This window comes from Mesocricetus auratus, unplaced genomic scaffold, assembly GCF_017639785.1.
Source record: "Mesocricetus auratus isolate SY011 unplaced genomic scaffold, BCM_Maur_2.0 Super-Scaffold_6730, whole genome shotgun sequence".
Lineage (NCBI taxonomy): Eukaryota > Metazoa > Chordata > Mammalia > Rodentia > Cricetidae > Mesocricetus > Mesocricetus auratus.
Genome location: NW_024429184.1, coordinates 102,305,401 through 102,324,820, shown reverse-complemented (window position 1 = coordinate 102,324,820; position 19,420 = coordinate 102,305,401). Strand labels below are relative to the sequence as shown.

General features: G+C 43.3%; 1 protein-coding gene across 5 annotated transcripts in view; it reads left to right on the top strand.

The window, feature by feature from the left end:
• Snx24 (sorting nexin 24) overlaps positions 1 to 19,420 on the top strand; it is a 140,469-nt gene extending 121,049 nt beyond the window's left edge. For all 5 annotated transcript variants that reach the window (XM_040741812.1, XM_005069117.4, XM_040741816.1 and 2 more), the window contains 4 exons: positions 9,592 to 9,686; positions 11,524 to 11,556; positions 12,077 to 12,141; positions 17,993 to 19,420. In XM_040741812.1, coding sequence (XP_040597746.1) covers positions 9,592 to 9,686; positions 11,524 to 11,556; positions 12,077 to 12,141; positions 17,993 to 18,060 — 261 coding nt within the window. In that variant the 3' untranslated portion in view covers positions 18,061 to 19,420. The remainder of the gene's footprint in view (positions 1 to 9,591; positions 9,687 to 11,523; positions 11,557 to 12,076; positions 12,142 to 17,992) is intronic.

Below are 19,420 nucleotides of genomic sequence, written 5' to 3'. Positions count from 1 at the left end.
TTTACAGAGAGGACTACACTGTCATCTGACTTATTGCTGTGTTCTGTCCCCCTTGGTGTCTGTGTGGACTATTGCTATCCTCTCTGCATGTTTGATCTGAATCGCCTCATTGGCCGAATTGTTCATTGTTGCAGAGAAGCCAAGTGCCTTCTCACACCTTTGTTTTTAATGGTCTCCTTTACAGATTAGCTTTTGATTTTAGACCTAGGAGCCACTTTCATTCCTTGTATTGTTTCTCTGAGGTCTTGCTCTGGATCTTGAATTAAGTCACATGTCACACTCAAGTCGTTTTCCATTGTGTTTCCACTAATGAGCTTTGCTCATCAAGGGCTCTTAATTTTATGTAAAACTAATTATAGGTTTAACCATAGCATTGTTCAACCAAGTGACATATGGCAGTGTTTGCAATTATAGGGATAGAAAATGGTAAATCATCGTTAGCTGATGGCATCCTTTTAACTACAATGCTGTAGCGACGTGTTCACCCAGGAAGGACCAGGCCTTCTAGACTGTGCTGCTCCAGCTGTGCAGGAGGAGCTGGGTCAAGTTGCAAAAGAACAGAATGCTAAGTAAACCAAAGGCGTACGCGTTGGAGGAGCGTGTGAGAGATGTAAGTGAGCAAATTGTTTTCTAGCACTTTTGAAAACTTCAATTCATTACCACCCATGGGCTGTATTCATTATAAATGTTTCATTAAAATCTAGTCTACTGAGGCCTCCCTCAGGCAACATCTTGCAAATCCAATTGTGCTTACTATTTCCTCCTTAAAATAATAGGACAACACTTCCATAAACACACTGTATAATTTGTATTTAAATTAGTGCCTAACTACATAATTTGACTTACTGAGCCGGCTTTGGTTTGCTTTGTAACCACAGTTCTACTCCAATGCATTAGTCCCCAGACCTTGGTTTTGACTGACAGATAAGTAACTAGTTTATAGTTGTGTTAGAGTTTGTTTGCTTGTTTGTTTTTCCTGCATCATCAAGAAAATCCCACATCAAATGTTTTCTATAGTTTATAGTCAAAGCATATTTTTATTCAACATGTTGGGTAATTTAAATGGATTAAATATATGTAATATGTATTCTTTTCTTCCCTGAGAGCCTCATGCATACACTGAGCACTTGGGAAAAAAATTAGGCCTGCCAGAAGTTATCTAAGAGGTATTGAATTGTTTTGAGGCCAAGTCTTCTTTTTCTTTGCCTTGTTTTCAGTATATTTAATATAAAAGAGTAATGAATGAAAATAATTTCTTTTCTGATGCTGGGGTTATATTTTTATTATCTTTAATTATGTGCATGGATGTGTGTCTGTATTTGGATATGTGCACTTGAGGGCAGGTACCTGCATAAGTCAGAAGCCTCTAATTCCCCGGAGCTGGAGTTACAGAAGGCTGTGAATCACCTCTCTGAGCGCTGGGAACCAAACCCAACCTCTGGAAGGCAGCAAGTGCTCTTAACCACTGAGCCTTCTCTCCAGTCCCTGCTTCTGGAATTCCTTATATCCCAGCACAAATTAATTGAGATGTTAAGCTAAATTTTGGTCCCAAGAAAGGAATATATTTTTAAATTGCAGTGGCTATCTTGAAATTATGTGTGGTTTAAATTAAACTAAGAAATACAAAAATATAGATATTGGGAAAGCAAAATACTTCAAGAAAATTCAGTCACAATCACTGCCCACTGTAGGGAGGAAAAAGTTACTTTTAAAAATTAATTATTTATTTAAGTATGTGTGCTTTGCACACCAGAAGAGGGCATCAGATCCCGTGGGACTACAGTTACAGACAGTTGCGAACTGCCATGTGGGTGCTGGGACTGAATGCAGACCCTCTGGAAGAGCACCCAGTGCTCTTAAGGGTGGATGGAATGACTTATGTTGAACTTGACCCCACAAAGTCCTGCTAACGCTGAGTTCATGAACCCCAACTATAAAGCACAAATGAGCATAAGTAGCCCTAGCAGCTTCTTTAGCTTCTGGTTTATTGTTTGGCATTATTATTTTTCCTGTCACTTTCTCATATGTTCTTACCTTCCACAGGCCTTTGAGGAAGCCATGCTTTGTGTTTGGAATATCCTGTTCTCTTTACCCTTTTTAGCTCATTGGGCTCTCAGCTCCAGGGTCACTTCCCCAGGGAAGCTGTCCCTCTCTCCATGGGTTAATAAGGACTCTTTGTTACTAATGATCAAGAAGAATAGCCTCTTCCTTCCCAGGTACTGACCCTGTTTGCAATTTCACGTTCATTTACTATCATTACAGAGACACCATCCACTTCAGCACTAAAAGATAAGTAAGCCCTAGGAAGGCTTCAGCACCATGTCTGTTTGGCTAAATGCCCTGCTTATAAATGGTAGAGATGAACATTTTTATATAAATAGATAATGCAGAAAGACACAGAGCATAAACTCTGATGTTAAAGTAGTCCAAACGGTAGTTTCTACCGTTTAGTAGTCAAGGCCTCAGTAGATATCCCTGGCTGACCTGGTTCTCTCTGTTTTGACCAGACTGACCTTGAACCCACAGAGATAAATCTGCCTCTAAAACTGTATTACCCCCCCCCACCATGGTTAATCTTTTAACATCAAAATTTATATCCTGCTAGGCAGAGTGGCATATACCTGTACTCCCAACACTCAGAAGTTAAAAAGGAAGAATCAAGAGGATAAGGCAAGCTTAAATTACACAGTGAGTTCCAGGCTAGGCCAGAATATGTAGCAAGACCTGTCTTTAAAAAAGATTTGGGCCAGCAAGATGGTCCAGAGGGTACAGGCAGCTGCTACCAACCTTGTCATGAGTTCCATCTCAGAGACTCACAGGCCAGAAGGAGACAGCTGACCCCGAACATTGTCCTCTGCCTTCCATTCCCTACACACACACACTTAAAATGTAATACATCCTTAATGAAAATCTTTAAGGATTTCTTTTCAAAATTTCTTAAGACAAATCACAGTATTTCTTTACAGACTCTTCATTCCTTAACTAGGCCCTTCTTGGCATTTGGCTTTCCATGTAGGTCCTTGGAATTTATTTATGTGTGTGTGTGTATGTGTGTGTGTGTGTGTGTGTGTGTGTGTGTGTGTATGTGTGTGTGTGTGTGTATTAGTCTACAAAGGGAAACCTTAGCAGACAACCGTTTGAATTCTAGAAGTAGCACAAGCTTTGCCAGGGCACAGGCTAGACACGCCTTGGGGCTGGAGTCACATCAAAACAAAGGACGCACCAGGCAGTGGGGGTTCTTCGGCAGCGCACCTGCTCTTTAGTTTTTAGATGGTCTTCCTGAGATCTGTGCACTGCATGGTTTTTTAAAATGACTTCGTTAGGCTCATTGTGTGAATTGTGACCAAGTGCCAGGAGGTGGCTCAGTGGGAGACTGAGGACCACAGAGCCTCCACAGGCTGGTAGGCTTCGGTCCCAGAGGACAGTGACACAGAGGCCCACTTACTGGTGTGAGGAGGTATTGATTTTTCTCCCTCCCTGTTCTCGGCGACTCCTCTGAAGTAGGTATGATATGAAGCTTCTTTCGTAGACAAGAGAAGAAAAACTGTCGTGGTGAACTTTGTCACTCCCCCAATCAGACATTTCAAACCAAACTAGATGGACTGGAAGTGCATGCAGGACTCCGGAAACCTCCTGACTTCTGTGACAAAGAGGTCCCCTACAGGTCCATAGCAACCTTATAGGGGGAACATGCATGCAGTCCAAATCATCCTTATAGGGGGAGTGAAATACATGCTATGCATGTATGCATGTGCATGTTTGTTTATGTTTAATGTTTTAAAAAGATAATAAAAAGATCAGACGTGAAGACCACGGCGCTCTGTGCAGTGATCACAGAAGGTTAGCTGAGTGGGCTCATCCAAGCTTTCAAGATGTTCCCTTCCCGTTATAATTGGCTGCTGGGTAGGTCTGGCCCTAACTAGAATGCCAGCGTTCGATTTCACCGTGTCCTCAGTGGAGACGTGTCACCATTTATGCTGGCTTTAGTGACAATTTTCTAAAATGGAAACTCGTGGGAAATCATTACCGTGTTTATACGTCCCCTTGTCGGACGGTGTGATCCTGTGATATTTTACCAGTGTTTTCTACCGCATGATGGCATCTTGCAGAGGTTAAGGCAGAACAGGTCCCTCTGTAATTTTGTGACCACATTTTACTCACTGCAGAAGAAAGGATAACTGACAATTAAGTATTTGGGATGCTACAGAAAGAACATGTGCAACTAATCAATGGAACCCTTTGGGACCGTGATTTTATAAAGCTGATAAGGTGGAAAAATCAGGGTTTTGTGATTTGTGTTACATGATGATAATTGCACCTTTTCAATAAAAATGACATTTCCGGAGTAAACACTGAGCCAGCGAGGCTGCTGCTCCAATGCTGTTGTTTTCTGTCCCATTCAGACAAGTTTTTGTAAATGATTTCATTTACACACACCTACTTGACACTATGTAGAGAAAAATAATAAAGTCTGACTTTTACAAAGCATGCTTAGCTGCCCAGTTTTAATATTTATTGACATTTTAATATTGACTCTTTATTACATACAGTTATATCTAAGTGTGTCACAGTACATTACACACTCGGTGCAGTCCCTCGATTTAATTCCTTTTCCCGTGTCATCTTATTCACAAGCACATATTCGATGCATAGTCCTAAGTGATAAACCGGATGAGTGAAAACTCACAGGTGTGTTTTCGGTTCCTCTGTAGGGTTTCCCGCTGTGCACGCGTTAAAGGGCCCTAATCATTTAGTCGCTCTTTGGTGTTTCTTTTCCCATATGTGGGCTAGCCTCCTAGTTTCGCTGAACGGGCTCCAGTTGGAGTTAGACTTCTTCTGTCACTACTGGGACAGGTTTGATTTGAACACGCTGAGTTACCAGTTACCCTTCGCAGTGGAAGAGTTAGCCCTCTCTACTGCGGTCCAATACTTACTGTCTCTCCTTGTTTGAGCAGCCTCCTTCTGTGGAAACTCCAATGTTTTAGTCATTGTCATTGTTGCCTCTGAGTCTTCCATGGTTGTTCTTTCTCTTTCTTGGATTGTCGGGGGTGCGGCAAACTTGCTGAGGAGGGTGGGGGGATGATCGGGCTCTATTGACAGCTTGTAGAAGAAACACTTGGTGCTGACCCACCACTGGAGACCCACAGCACTTGCATGGAAGCAGCTACTCTGTCTTGGATCTGTGATTAATTGTGCCTCTTACAGTGTTTCACTCAGCGTTTATACCTGTAAAATTCGATGGGATTTATTTCTAGCCTTTTTTCTAATTTGTCCACTTCATTTTGAGTGGCGCTCTCTTGCTTCATAAATCATTTGACAGGCCTGACATGCCAGCTTCGCAGGAATGGGTGAGCAGCATGGAAACTCTACTACCGGGGACTTCAGGGAATCAGTCAGACAGCTCTGGACCTGGGACTTTGCCCTGTCCCACCACCAAATGCTCCTTACTGCATAGGTGTGGAGGTCTAGGCTTCACCAACTACAGCTGAAGAGTTTCAAATCACATTTTCCCTGTTCATTCCTCAGGTTGGAGAACCCTAGGCACCATGAATTGTTACACTTGGAGCCGTATGTAGAAGAACACAGAAGCAGTGAACGTAGAATTCTTCCTAGAACTAGTGAATAGTGGATTTTTGTCTGTCAGGAAGAATCCTTTACCATAGTGACTTTGCTGCTTAGACAAATATATTTTTAATTTATTTTTTATTTCATGTGCATTGGTGTTTTGCCTGCATGTATGTCTATGTGAGGGTGTCAGATCTTGGAGTTAGAGATAGTTGTGAGCTGCCATGTGGGTGCTGGGAATTAACCCAGGTCCTTTAGAAGAACAGCCAGTGCTCTTAGCTGCTGAGCCAGCTCTCCAGTCCCTAGACACATAATTTTACCCATTGTCCAGAGCTGAAACACTTCAGCTACATCCTGCTTGACAGAGGGGTAGGCCCCACACAGGAAGCCAGCACATCTTTTGGGAAGCTTGTGAACAGCACTGGCCTGCGTGTGTCAGGTTCCAGGCCAAGTGTGAGTCCTCAGCAATTCGACTACTACAGCCTTACTAAAGGAAGGTGTGCACTGCTGGACTGTCAGGGGTCTGCACCTCCTTCTCTGAAAGTGTGTGTGTGAGAGAGAGAGAGAGAGAGAGAGAGAGAGAGAGACAGAGAGAGACAGAGAGAGACAGAGAGAGACAGAGAGAGACACACACACACACACACACACACAAAGAGAGAAACACTGAGTTTCATCCAGTTTTCAGAAAGCTCCACAGATCATGTGTGGCTAAGGTCTGTTCACTACATAGATAATCATCCAAACTTTCCAAGTGGGTAAAATGAGTTGGAAGTCAACACATATGCGCAGGCATGCACGCACACACTCACACACGCACGGAAGAGAGTGAAATCTCTCACATGCTAGTTGTATGCCAGAAACTCCTGGGAACGTCCCCCTGAGTCCTCAGGAGAACACCGGAAGTACAAGGAGGAAGGATGCTGAGCAAGTCTGGCTATAAAACCCATGTGCCTTGTGCACCTCACTGCCTTGGGAATAAAAATGAATACCACCGAAAACTAACAAAGACCAGCGATCTAAACCAATGGGAACATGATTTCACATTCAAAAATGTGATTTTTCTGTACAATTAGGAAGTTATCTGGGGAATAAAGTTGGGTGATTTAAACCATATGGGTTCTGAAGATGTGGGATGAGTCCGGGTGTGGCTTTGAAAAGGGACGGTCGCTCCTGAAGCTGAGCATCGCAGGGAACGAAGATGGAAATGGAGCAGCTGGGAGCCCCCGCTTGCTGTCCAGCCTCCTGCATGAGATCATGTGTTTACGGCCCCAAAGACTGAGCTGAACTAATTTAATTCCTATTTGGCATCTCTATACTAATTAATGACAGTTGTTTCATTTGTACATATTATATTAAATTAGGTGAATTCTTCATCTTTCTTTGGACTAGAGTATTAATTCTTTTTTTTTTTTTTGTGCAAGGTTTCCTAACAGAGCTGAGGAAACATTCCTGACCACATAGCTGAAAGCCTTACCAACACCCCCACTATACTAAGGGTACTGCTTTCTTTATAACATTAAACCCTAAAGAATAGCTTGATCATCGTTTTCTGGAAAATATTAGCTGAGAATATTCAGGGAACAAAAGTAGATGCTTGTAAGTTTCTAGAGTTTTCTGCATTTCTTTCTGCCAGGATGTCTTACCTAAAACAATGTGGTCATCTGTTTGGAGAGCTCCAGGGAGAGGGAGCAGGATTAATTCCTGTCCCTGTGTGCAGTGTAAACAGCTTTTTGCCTGTCTTTTGTCATTAATGATCATGCCGTGGATGTAGCCAGTGCATTGTAAGCCAATCTGTCAAGGCAAATAAACAATTCACCTTGTTAAAATTCCCTAAATCTTGCATTAATAAAACCGAAGGAGCCCCCTGAACACTCAGGAGATGTCTTCCTCCATACTGCAGTGATGGATGACATGTCTAAAGAGCCTGGAAATTAAGTAGTTTGGGTCATTAAAAGTATCCCACGCTTCTTATTGATTTAATTTATTTTTAAAAGGTAGGGCTGGAGATAAGAATGTTGCACCCTCCCCTACTTTTTTATTTTTTAACTCTGAAAGCTACCACCTATACAAGTAGTCAAAATAATTTCCATGGCAAATTGTTCCATACTCACCACAATAAAATTAAGTTTTATTATTCAAATGAGTATTATGCTGTCCTGTTAAGCAAACATCTAGAAATATCTCTGTAGTCCTTGCAGCCTTTGTCAGGGCAAAAACTTGTAAAACTTCTTGGACTACCGAAGCAATGATCTTTAGATATTCAAAAATTCTGTTAAGTGGGTAGGATTTGAAATAAATGTCAAACCATTTGAAAGAAATGAACTGGAATGTAGGAGATTATGTCTGTGGGCAGAGAGCCTCTTTTGTCCTTCACTGTCTCAAGTCTTTGCTTTCTGCTTGTATAGTTAGGGAAAGAATATAATATCTGAGATGAAGGAGAGGTGTGTATGTGGATGGATCAGTGGAAGGGAAGGCGTTCAGAGAGTGGTGTGTAGGATCTTAACCGTCACTCTAGGTTGTTTGAGTTGTTCATGTGCTAATTTCTTTATCCTGTACTCCACTGAGCCCACTCTATTTACTGTCATTTCCCAGCACCTGATATGACAAGCACCCAGTCAGTTTTATTTAATGAACAGAGTAGGATTCCCATCTACTTTTCTGTCTTCTCTTTTTTTCCCTTAAGATCTTTCTGGTAAAGTGGGCTCTGCAAGGGATGGCGACAGCCCAGATACCCTAACTTTCCAGATGGGCTATCTCTGGTACTTGAATAGTAGGAGAATTGGGCACTGCAATACATAAGCAGGCCTGAAAGCCTTTGTAGCCCTAGTCTGTGTATGTGATCTGAAATGGGCAGTAGGGTTCCACACCAGTGAGAAATGAGGCAACTCAGTATGGAATGATGGCATGCACAGGATGTACAGACGCACTTATAATTTGACCCAATTTTTTATTTAGTCTATATCTCCTGCATCAGTTAAATGACTGTTCCTAAGATGCTGTCAGATAATATTTCACTGATTTCCATTATTCTTCAAATACATGTATTATTATTGGGGGGAAAATCACCCATGGTATGTTATTTAAGTAGAACCTTAAGAATAGTTATATTATGAAGTATGGCCACTCCTAACTGTAATCCCAACACTGAGGAGACCAAGACAAGAGGACAGGTGTGAATTCAGGGCCAGCCTGGGCTAGACTGTAGACCTCTCTTTCAAAAGAAAAGCAAAAGAACAGTTGCATAGTCTTTGGTACTTCTCCCTCACTCTTTAGTGGAGAGAGAGGACCAGGTATCAAATGTGTAATCTGTTAGCACACATTTGCAGATTCTTTTAAAATGCATAAATATAAAAATGCACTCCATAGCCTCCATCAGATTTCTCCTCCATGTTGCATAATTTTGATCTCGGCATGCTGACACGTTTATGCCATTATGCCAGCTCTTTAGCAGAGCTATTTAAGTGGAAGAACTTTATAGATTTTTTTCAATACATACCCTGATTTACACTTAGCGGTAAAGTTGTCACTGACCCTTTAAGTGGAGCTGTCCAGATGGCAATAAATGTCAACTGATCCTTGTGCAGAAACAGGTGATAACTAAGGGGTTAGACTAAATCTTCCAGATGGAAAATCTGCAGAATTTCCTAGGAGTAGTGGCCTGTTATGGAAATGTAAATACTTTATCGCTCAATAAGGAACATTGAGGTTGGACTGTTCAGGGTGGATCAGAGTCTCTGCGAAGGCAGGGAGTGTGTCCAGTGCTTCCCCAATGTCTTGTCCATTAGTGAGTCTCTGAAGATAGGAGACACTTCTGTAAATCTACCGTGACGGAGTGGATAAACTACAGGGTGTGCTCACACTGTGTAGTATGCATTAACCTGGATCTATTCCTCGTATCAATTATGAGGAATGTTGCTGGTGATGTGATGACTTTGATGGACAGTTATGACTTTTTGATAGAGTTCCTTTGATTGATGGTCTAACAGACTTCCCTCCCATCTCTAATTTCATTTTCTGCTTTCACAGGCCGTCATTTTGGAAAATGAAGAACTTCCCAAGCTCTTCCTTGATTTCCTCAATGTAAGACACTTGCCATCCCTTCCAAAGGCAGAAAGTTGTGGGTAAGAACTGCTATTTACATTGTGGGTGTGTATTTTAAGTTACTCATCAATGACTGATTGTCCTAACAGTTACCCCATAGTGGTGACACATGGCAAGCTGGCCACATCTAAGCTCTTAGTTGAGGTGTTACTCTCTCTCTCATATCCCTCTGTTTATAGTGAGAGGAATCTCTCCCAAGTCTTCATCTCCATCGTGCAACAAATGGTCCAGGCAAAACCACACCTAGGCATAAGTAACTAACTTTTTAAATGATGGTGTCACATAGTGTCACAGGTGGTAATTTTGAATGCAAGGTGTAATTAAGGGCAGTCCCTTGACTTGGACCAAGTATACATATTTATTTAGCTTTTTAAGGGCTTACTTCTATTATTTATGTGTATGCTTGTGTCTGTGTATGCAATGTATGTGGAGGGGGTTGCCTGTGGAATCTAGAAGAGGACATCAGATCCACCAGAACTGGAGTTACAGACAGTTGTGTATTGCCTGACATGGGCACTGAGATCCAAACTTAGATTCTCTGGAAGAGCATAAGTGTTCTTAACCATCTCTCTAGTCCCCATATTCATACAGTTTTAAAGTTATAGACGACTTTGGAGATCATTGATACAACACCCCTCTTTGGTTGCTGGTCAGAGACACAGTATTTAAGTGCCTTTCCCAAGCCATGCAAGCGGCAGAACCCAGGCCTTCCATGGAGGGCTGCTTTCTTCTCTGACCACTGCTTTTCCCTCAGGAACTCATAGCTCATGGGCTGTAATCCCTAGTTCCTGTTAACCATGAAAGTAGAGGTGTAACATCACTGGCAGCTGAAGAAAGTTCTAAAGACTGAAATCTGCAGCAAGCTGGGTTGAACTAGCCTCCAAAAGCAGCTAGCAACACCCTGCCCAGTCAGTCAATCCCCAGAGACATTAAGGCAACACAAATCTAGCAGGGCACAGAGCTTTGCCATTCTTTCCCTCAGCTTTCAGCCCATTCCTGAAATTGGGTTAAAACTGATCTGTCTACGGATTCACCGCTCCTTGTCAGTACTGTTGACTCATGGCCACTTGCTACCCACTCCAGAGCCTGAATTATGTTCCATACTCACAAAGTGATCTATGTGGCCAGTGTGTCCTGTCCCAACCTGTGCATTCGTGTTTTCTCGGAAGGATCTTGAATTTTACACAGCGACATTATCAGTGACAGTGAATGAGGTCTTCTTACTTCTATTCCAACCCCAAAATAGTAATAAAGTGTAGATGGAAGTTTCTGTCCCGCCTGGCCCCACAGTCATTAGTCCCAGATAAACACACAGAGGCTCATATTGATTATAAACTGTTTGGCCTATTGCTCAGGCTTATTACTAATACGCTCTTACAACTTAACTCAATCCATAATTCTTATCTGTGTTTAGCCAGATGGCTTGGTACCTTTACTCAGTGAGTGATTCTCATCTTGCTTCCTCTGCCTCTGGCTGGTAACTCACTTTCTGCCTTCCTCTTCCCAGAATTCTCCTAGTCTGGTAGCCCCACCTATACTTCCTGCCTGGCTACTAGCCAATCAGCATTTTATTAAACTAATGCGAGTGACAAATCTTTACAGTATATAAAAGCGTTATCCCATGTCAATAAGGCCGTGTGATTTTTAAATGATCTTAAGGAAAATTGAAATGTCCAGAATCTTCCAGGCTGACGATTTTTTTAGACAGAGTTATCAGCCATACTGCGGCTCAGTACAAACTCAACTTTTCTGTTTGTTTCCCAATCCAGTGCTAAGGATGCTAACCTCTTGCTTTGCTGGCATAAATATTGGCCCAACTTAATTGGTTTGTTTTCTTTTCTTTTATACAAATTTCAGATCTTTTGATGAGACAGAATCTGAAGAGTCAAGGTAAGAACTAACACAGGTCAACAAGGAGTTACAGAAATTAATACTAGAACTGTAGTTTGTTCAGTGTCTAACTACCCATGGTATACCTTCTTTTAGTCATATTTCTCTTGAAAATACTTTGTTGGATATTGGTTTTAAGATGATAAATATTTGACAGAAATTTCCAGGGTTAATTGCTTATAATTGGGAATGAAAAGGGTTAAGAGCCCACATGGCTTCATGCAAGTAATAAGAATACTGTTTTACTTAGGATCAAATTGCAGTTTAAGAAAGTACTTTCCAGCAGTGATATTTACAACATAGATGAGAGTCTGTCTCATATCCCAGAGAGAAATATTTGGAAGACAAGTGCAACGCCCATGACTTCCCTCTGTGTGTTTGCTGTTATTCCCCCACACTGGAAGATGCAGAGACCTAGAGACATCCCACACAGCAGTTTGATCCCCTCAAAGCTAGTTTGTAGTGTTTTCTGTTTACCATCGTCCCCTGATGCTGACATGCCTGTTTTTGACCTTTCCAGCAAGCTGTCCCACCAGCCGGTGCTGCTGTTCCTCGGGGATCCATACGTCTTGCCTGCAGCCAGCGGTAATCAAACCTGTCATCTGCTAACAGCTCTTTACTGATCTGCCCCCGCACCACATAAACCACGTTTGTAATACGGGTCTAACAGAGTGACATCGGTCCAGGGCTTAATCATCTGCCAATAAACCAGTGCTCTTGGTGTAAGAGACATTTAGAATTTTAATTGGGGCCGGCCTTTCAGGAGGAAATGTAATTTTTCTTTCTCTCTTCCTAGCCTATTTTGAATTAGAGAAAGAATGGATAAAGGTATCTATTTTTCTTCTTTTTTGTGTGATGTTTTTTAGACTGCTACTTGTTTTTAATCTAGACGTCAGAGTTCAGGTTTTAGTCTTTCTCCAAAAGCTGTGTACATTCACTGCAAGTATTCCTGTGTTTCCATTTAGGTCTCAGTATCTTTGATGATAGACTATATATTTTTAAGTTGTATATGTTAAATACAACTAAATGATTTAAGTGTAACCATAATTAATATTTTAGCACGCTACCTTTTTTGGTTCCAGTTCCCTAAAGTCCCTCTCAAAACGTTCTATGTGGCATTCCCAGAGAACATTCTCAGACATCATCTCATTTAATTTGTAAACAGCCTTATGAAATAGGCTCGGCAGAGAATATCATTGGCTAATGGGGAAAATTCCAACTTAAGGATTTTGGTGACTTGCCAGGCTCAGGTGTCCCATTTGAAGCCCAGGTTTTCCTTCTTTGCTTTTAGTGTATCAGGTCTCCAACCTCTGAAAATCACAAATATCAAGCCACAGGAAAGCATAGACGAAGGATCCATTGTTTCTGTCAACAAAACCTTCCTAGGAGCTGGAGAGAGGGATTTGCCATCTGTCTGTAGCATGGGGACTGTCCTGTCACCCACCTATCTATCAGTAAAGGAACGGTGACCAGGATGCAGACATCGCTCACTAAGAGGCCCCTCTGACCCTGCTCAGAGAGTCGTTGTCTCAGCTGCAAAGAACATGGTTTCACCATGTGTGGCTTTTTGTGCGCATCAGTGAGGAGCTGTTATCCCTCTTAAGGACTGCTCCCCGTATTTAACGCATTTATATTAATTATTAGGTAATGTAGTAGCTGGTGTTGTATTAAAATCTTCTGTCTAGCAAATAGAGTAAACTTAGTCTAGATTAAATGCCGTATTGTCTTGTTAAAATGACTCCATAGGTAATTGTCCCGGAATTGTCTCTATTCAGATGTTTCGCGCACCTGTCAGATAGTTCCCGCAACAGTGGGGGAGCAGAATTATACGAGCCAGGAACATCCAGGGGCCTGGTGGAAGTGTGTGTGTGGATGCATCTTGTGATCCATATATCCGGTTCTTTAAGCTTATCAAGCAGCACATAGTATACACTTGACAACCGAGACCAGAGGGGCCTTCTGGGAGGCAGCATCAGGACAGATGTGGGAAGCAGGAGGATTAAGGTGTATGTATTGTTGATTACTTGATAGCTTGGACCAAAATAAGGGAAAGCCTATTTGAGAGTAACTGAATTAATGGGTTCGGTAGACAGAAGGAAAAGAGTACAGTGGCCAACCCTTATGTGAATTCTTAGACTTTGGCAGATCCAGTTGCAGAAATCAGACTCCTCTGGCCCTTGAGAAACATTATCTGTACCACACTGTTCTTAAGATGCCTTTTAGCGAGTGGAAGTCATTATTCCTGAAATACTGAATGTGGAAATCTGGAGGTTTACCAACCCCCATTTAAGTTTACTGCCTTTACATTTCAGACATTCTGTCTAAATGTCCCTTTATAAAAAATAATAATGGCTTTATTGGTAAAAAGCTTGCCACTGGAGGATAAAAGTTTTAGTTCTACCCACAGGACCTACATTAAAAAACAAAAGGCCAGGCATAATGGTGCATTTATAAGCCAGCACTTTGGAGGCATGCAGGAGGATCCCTGGAGCTCACTGGCTGGTCAGCCTAGCTGATCAGGGTGCTCCCCATCGCTGAGACCCTGTCACAAAAAGCAAGGTGGATAACTCCTGAGAATGACACTGGAGGTTGACTTCTACGTTCCATGTGGGTGCACACATATGCATGCACTCACACACGCACGCACGTGCGCACGCGCACACACACACACATACACACGCACACACACACACACAGGAAAAAAAGAACAGGCTGATCTTTATCTCCTTAGCTTTTGACATAAAAGTCAAGAGAATACCCTGGGTTTTAAAGATTGGTTTATTTTTACTTTATGTGTATGAGTGTCTTGCTGCACGTATGTATATACACCATCTGTGTACCTGCAGAGGCCCCTGAAACACGAGTTGTAGATGTTTGTGAGCCCCCATGTGGGTGCTAGGAACCGAACCTGGGTCCTCTGCAAGAGCAGCCGGTGCTCTTTTTTTTTTAATAAACACTTTTTATTATATATTTAAATTAGAAACAAGCTTGCTTCCCATGTCAGTCCCAGCTTTCTCCCTCTCCCCTCCATGCCCGCTCCCCCCCTACCAGCCCCACCAGTCTCCCACCCAGTTCCCACTCCATTCCCCAGGGCACCTGCCCTGCCCATCCTACTGACCCTGCCAACCCTACCCCAAGGGCACCTGCCCTGCCCATCCTACTGACCCTGCCAACCCTACTCCCAGGGCACCTGCCCTGCCCATCCTACTGACCCTGCCAACCCTACCCCAAGGGCACCTGCCTTGCCCATCCTACTGACTGCCAACCCTACCCCAAGGGCACCTGCCCTGCCCATCCTACTGACTGCCAATCCTACCCCAAGGGCACCTGCCTTGCTCATCCTACTGACTCTACCAACCCTACCCCCAGGACACCTGCTGCTTCCTCCTTGAATTCTCTGGTTAGCATGCTTGGTGGTCCTGTCAGCTCCCAGGCCTTGTGTTGATTGTCACGGCTTTGAAGCCTTTACTTCTGAAGCAGGCTCTATACAGCTTTGTTCTGTTGTTGTTGCTAAGGGTGGATGTTCGTTAGATAGAGGAATGCAAGTAAACATAACAAGAAATGTATCCCAAGTTGCGTTCCTTACCCTCTCCTCCCAGTGGTAGACAAAGGTAGGAACAGTACAAAATGGACATTGTATTCAATCATAGCCATGGGGAAGTCTGAATCTCAAGTTTAAAGTCCAGTGGAACAAATGAGTGGGGACAGATGCAAAACCTATTATCCCACCGGTGACCATGAGGTTGGCCCACCCTCCTGTCTGTCCACTTTTTCTCAGAGCGCCCTGTTGGCTTCCGTCAGTAGAAATGGCTGTAGACTGTGTCCTCCAGAGGACCTCCCCACTGGCTCTCCCTGTGCGGGGAGCACTTTTTTCCTGGACACCCTCATACCTGCCTCCTACGGCACATCACACAGCCCACTCAAGCGGCACATTCACCCTGAGCCTTCTTTCCCTATCCTGTCCCATGTCCTGTAACCTGTGCCCTGCTTTGTGTCCTGACTTCCAAGCCTCTGTCTGACATATTAATCATGGTATAGAATTACTCATCAGACATAATGGGGTTTTCATTGTTGTTTTATGGGACTTCATTGAATCCACTTAAGTTAAATATGTTCACAGTATAAATTAACTGTATTTAAGTAGATTTTCAGATCTCAGATGGCAAAAGATAACAATATGCAACCTGTGTGAAATATGTTTGGATGTTTTATTGAAAATTAGTCAGTGGTTCAATTTATTAATATCTGTATGAGAAGTAAATTTACAGTTAGAATTAGCTAGACCATTTCTTCAAATATGCAGACATATTTAAAAGCCTACTGAAGGCTTTTAAACCTCTGACCTGTGAAAATGTGTGTGTGCATGCGTGCGTGCATGTGTGTGTGTGTGTGTGTGTGTGTGTGTAACGGAAAGGCATACACTCAGCCCGTGTTATCAGCCAGAGAGAGCTCACTAGTCATGTAGTAGACAGATTTGTTTAAACATTCTATTTGTATCATTTGCTTGCTAGCACCTGTTCCATGGCCTGAACAGAGACTGTAATTTATATTTCCAGTAGCTAGATGGGTTTATGGCATGTTGTAATGGCCAAGTATTTATTGTGTGCTAGGCCCAGCCCAGCCCAGCCAACTTTTCAGTAACCTGTAAGTAAGGTATTGGGGTGAAATCTACTTCACCACTCTTAAAACAACTCAGCCGTGTTCATCGAGCTGGGAGGTGACACCCACACACACAGGATGCAGAGCCATTTCAGTGAACGTTTGCTGAGGTGAATCAGTCAGTGTAGCCTAGGCTCAAAGGTGTCTCAAACTCCACAGGGCCCAAACTGAAGTGATTGGCTTCTAGTTCAGTCTCCTTCCTCAACTTCTCCCACAACCCTCTAGGTTAGTCAGACGCATACCCAAGGAGCTCCTGTGGTGACTTCAAGTAGTATTAGTTATTTCCTGCTTCCCTCTCTCTCCTCCTCTGTCTTCCTTCTCCTTTCTTCCAGCCTTTCTGTGAGACAGAGTCTCACTATATAACCCAGGTTGTCCTTGAACTTGAGGTGCTGCCTCAGGTTTCATTTCCTGGGGTTACAAGCTCACACCACCCCCATCCAGCTTAACCCTTGATGTCTCCCGTTATCCGCTAGTCATTTACCTCTGTCACCAGGCCACATCGTTCGTTTCTCTGGAACCCTTCCACTTTTCTGAGTCCTGCGTCAGGACCCCCCTTTGAACTGTAGCAGTGACAAAGTGACCTGTGTGCCCCTCACACTTGCTTCAGTCCATTCTCTGCACGGCAGTCAGTCATTTTTCAAACTCCAGTGTCTTGCTTCACTGTAAAATCCCTCAACACCCTCAGCACACTTCTGACAAAGCCTGAATTCCTGTGAGATCGTTACAGATCTGACCTGGTACCCCTGGCCTCCAGAGCCCCAGTCCCTCATTACATCACCTCCACTGATGACTCCCAGCCCTCTAGGCTCCCTTGCCATAGGCTGTACTGTCACCTCCTATTCCCCTGGGGCCTTCCCACCTTCTCTGGTGAAGCCCAGTTCCCTTGTACATGACTTTCCGTGGTAGCCACTCCGTAGAGAATGGATGTATGAAAAGAAGTACTAAGGAATTGGTCCATTTGCATAGTAACTCTGTTCAGAGTGGTCAGCCTTCACTAGGTCCTAACGCAATTGTGTACAGATCGAAGCTTAACCCCGAATGCCTGAGCCATGGGAAGATTGATCCCCCCTGCACAGTCCCCTACACCTTACCTGCTCTCACACCAGAAACCGGCTCGACATACTGTGTGTACCTCTGCGTTCCCTTTGCGCCCTCCACAAGAGTGAGGCTGGCGTTTCAAGCTTGACAGGATGGCTTTTGTTAGACTTTTGCCCTTTGGAGCTAAAAGACAGACCCCAGCTTTCTACTCTCCAGAAGCACACCCACAAGTCCACACACACACAACAACTTGGACTAAGTGGCTCCCTAAGCCTCAGCGGAAAAACCGCAGCCAAGTATTCCCAGTAGAAATCTTGGAATTCCTTCAAGTGTATTGAGATTTTGTTAGAAATTGAATTGCCAGCGTAATCCATCTTCCTTGTGAGGAAACATCCAGATAAAGAGCCGGGCCTAGCAGCATTAAGCATTAGAAGAGCAACCTCTGAATCAATAATGCTACAAATCTGGCCGTGCAATCCTGCAGCACCTGCTGGGAGCCAAAATGGCCTCTGGCTGACAAGCACAAATGGTAGCACTCCTCGACTATGGGTGAATATGCCCAAGTAGTAGGCCTGACCTCTGACACCATGGCCTTGATCTCTGATCTTTCCTGACCAAGGGCAAATGCCTCGGTCATGGGGACCCCAGAGAGGTGTGGTGGCTCCAATCCTTTTTCCACAAACACAATTATATATTGTTGATACACGTTAAGAAAAGCGGCTTTCCTTTTCTTTTTCAGATTTTCCAAATGTGGTCATCGAAGGAGTTCTTCATGGAATATTTTACTCTCATCTGCAGCCCAGGTAGAAACCCTACCTGGCCGGATGAAGCTGAAGCGAGTTTCAGTGTCAATGGCAAGAAAATCGATAGCTCTACCAACTTACCTGAAACTCCATGACACCATAGCTCTAGCTAGCAGGAAAATTCACAGTCCTAGCTTCCTTCAGAACAGGGACGTTTCTATTAGAATGGTGCTTTTAAAATTAGAAACTGAACCAGGGCAGCGTCAGTTTAAGGCCAATTGTTTGAGTAAAAGGGAGATTCCAACATGGGAAGTCAGGACCGGCAGACCACAGAGGAGCACTGGCAGTACCGAGTGTCACCAGAGCCAGCCTCTGCTTCAGCTGCACCATTTGCTAATTGGAAATCAGACCCTGCGTCATGCTGACACTGAGCAACTTTGGTGGCCTTTTATTCAGACCTTGACAACACTCATTTTTACGCCATGAGGTTTTTCTCAGTGAGGGATACTGTATTCAGGGGTCCTGGCACCAGAAGAGGGTCCTGGGACCCACTATGCTAAGGGGGAGGAAAAAGCCACGCTGGAAATTGAGTCGTATTCACAATAGAATGCATTGAAGAATAGAATGCATTTGAGTTTCCATTACAGAGGAGTTACCTCCCACCTGGCACTATCTGTGAGAGTCCCTGAGAAAGACACTATGCCAGAAATCTGGCCTCCCATTTTTTCCTCTCGTGTTGGAAAGTATGAGTGCTCCTCTGAAGACCAGCTGACACCCCTGATGAAGTCCCAGGGGCCATTTCCTGTAGAAAGTACACACTTTGAACGCTAGAACCACACTGCAAAGTTCTTGTTCCAGTGGGAGTCAGATGTGAGTTGACCGCGGTTGCAACAGGAGCAGATGGACTGTTTGTATCTGGGTTTCCTCCACGGTGTACATTATCATGATATTACCACAGGCTTTTGTGTGGTTTTTCTTATAGGTTCCTTTTCACTGACATCGTGTGTGCATTAATGTGAGTTAGGTGTTTGATGCTGTCTCTCCACTGATGTCACACAGATGGCCATCTTTTGCTCGGTGACAGAGCCAAGCGTATGTCCTACCTGTGTGTGTGTGTGTGTGTGTGCTGATGAACAACCAACTTGTGGTTATGGATTTTCATAAATTTAAATGTTGGAAAAAATATTGGCAATTGAAAGTACCATGTCATGAATTTTTATTAGCGTCTAAACCTACAGATTGAAAACCTGCTGCAAACTTTTAAAGATACGTTTTTATGATTGATTGTGTAATTACATGTTAGGAATAAAGTAATCAAGTGTTATCAGCGAAAAAATAACTAAATGGTGAAGTACTAGAAATACTTTTTTAAATGTTTTTATGTTACTAGCTATTTTGAGTTAAATAAAAGCAAATAAAAGTAA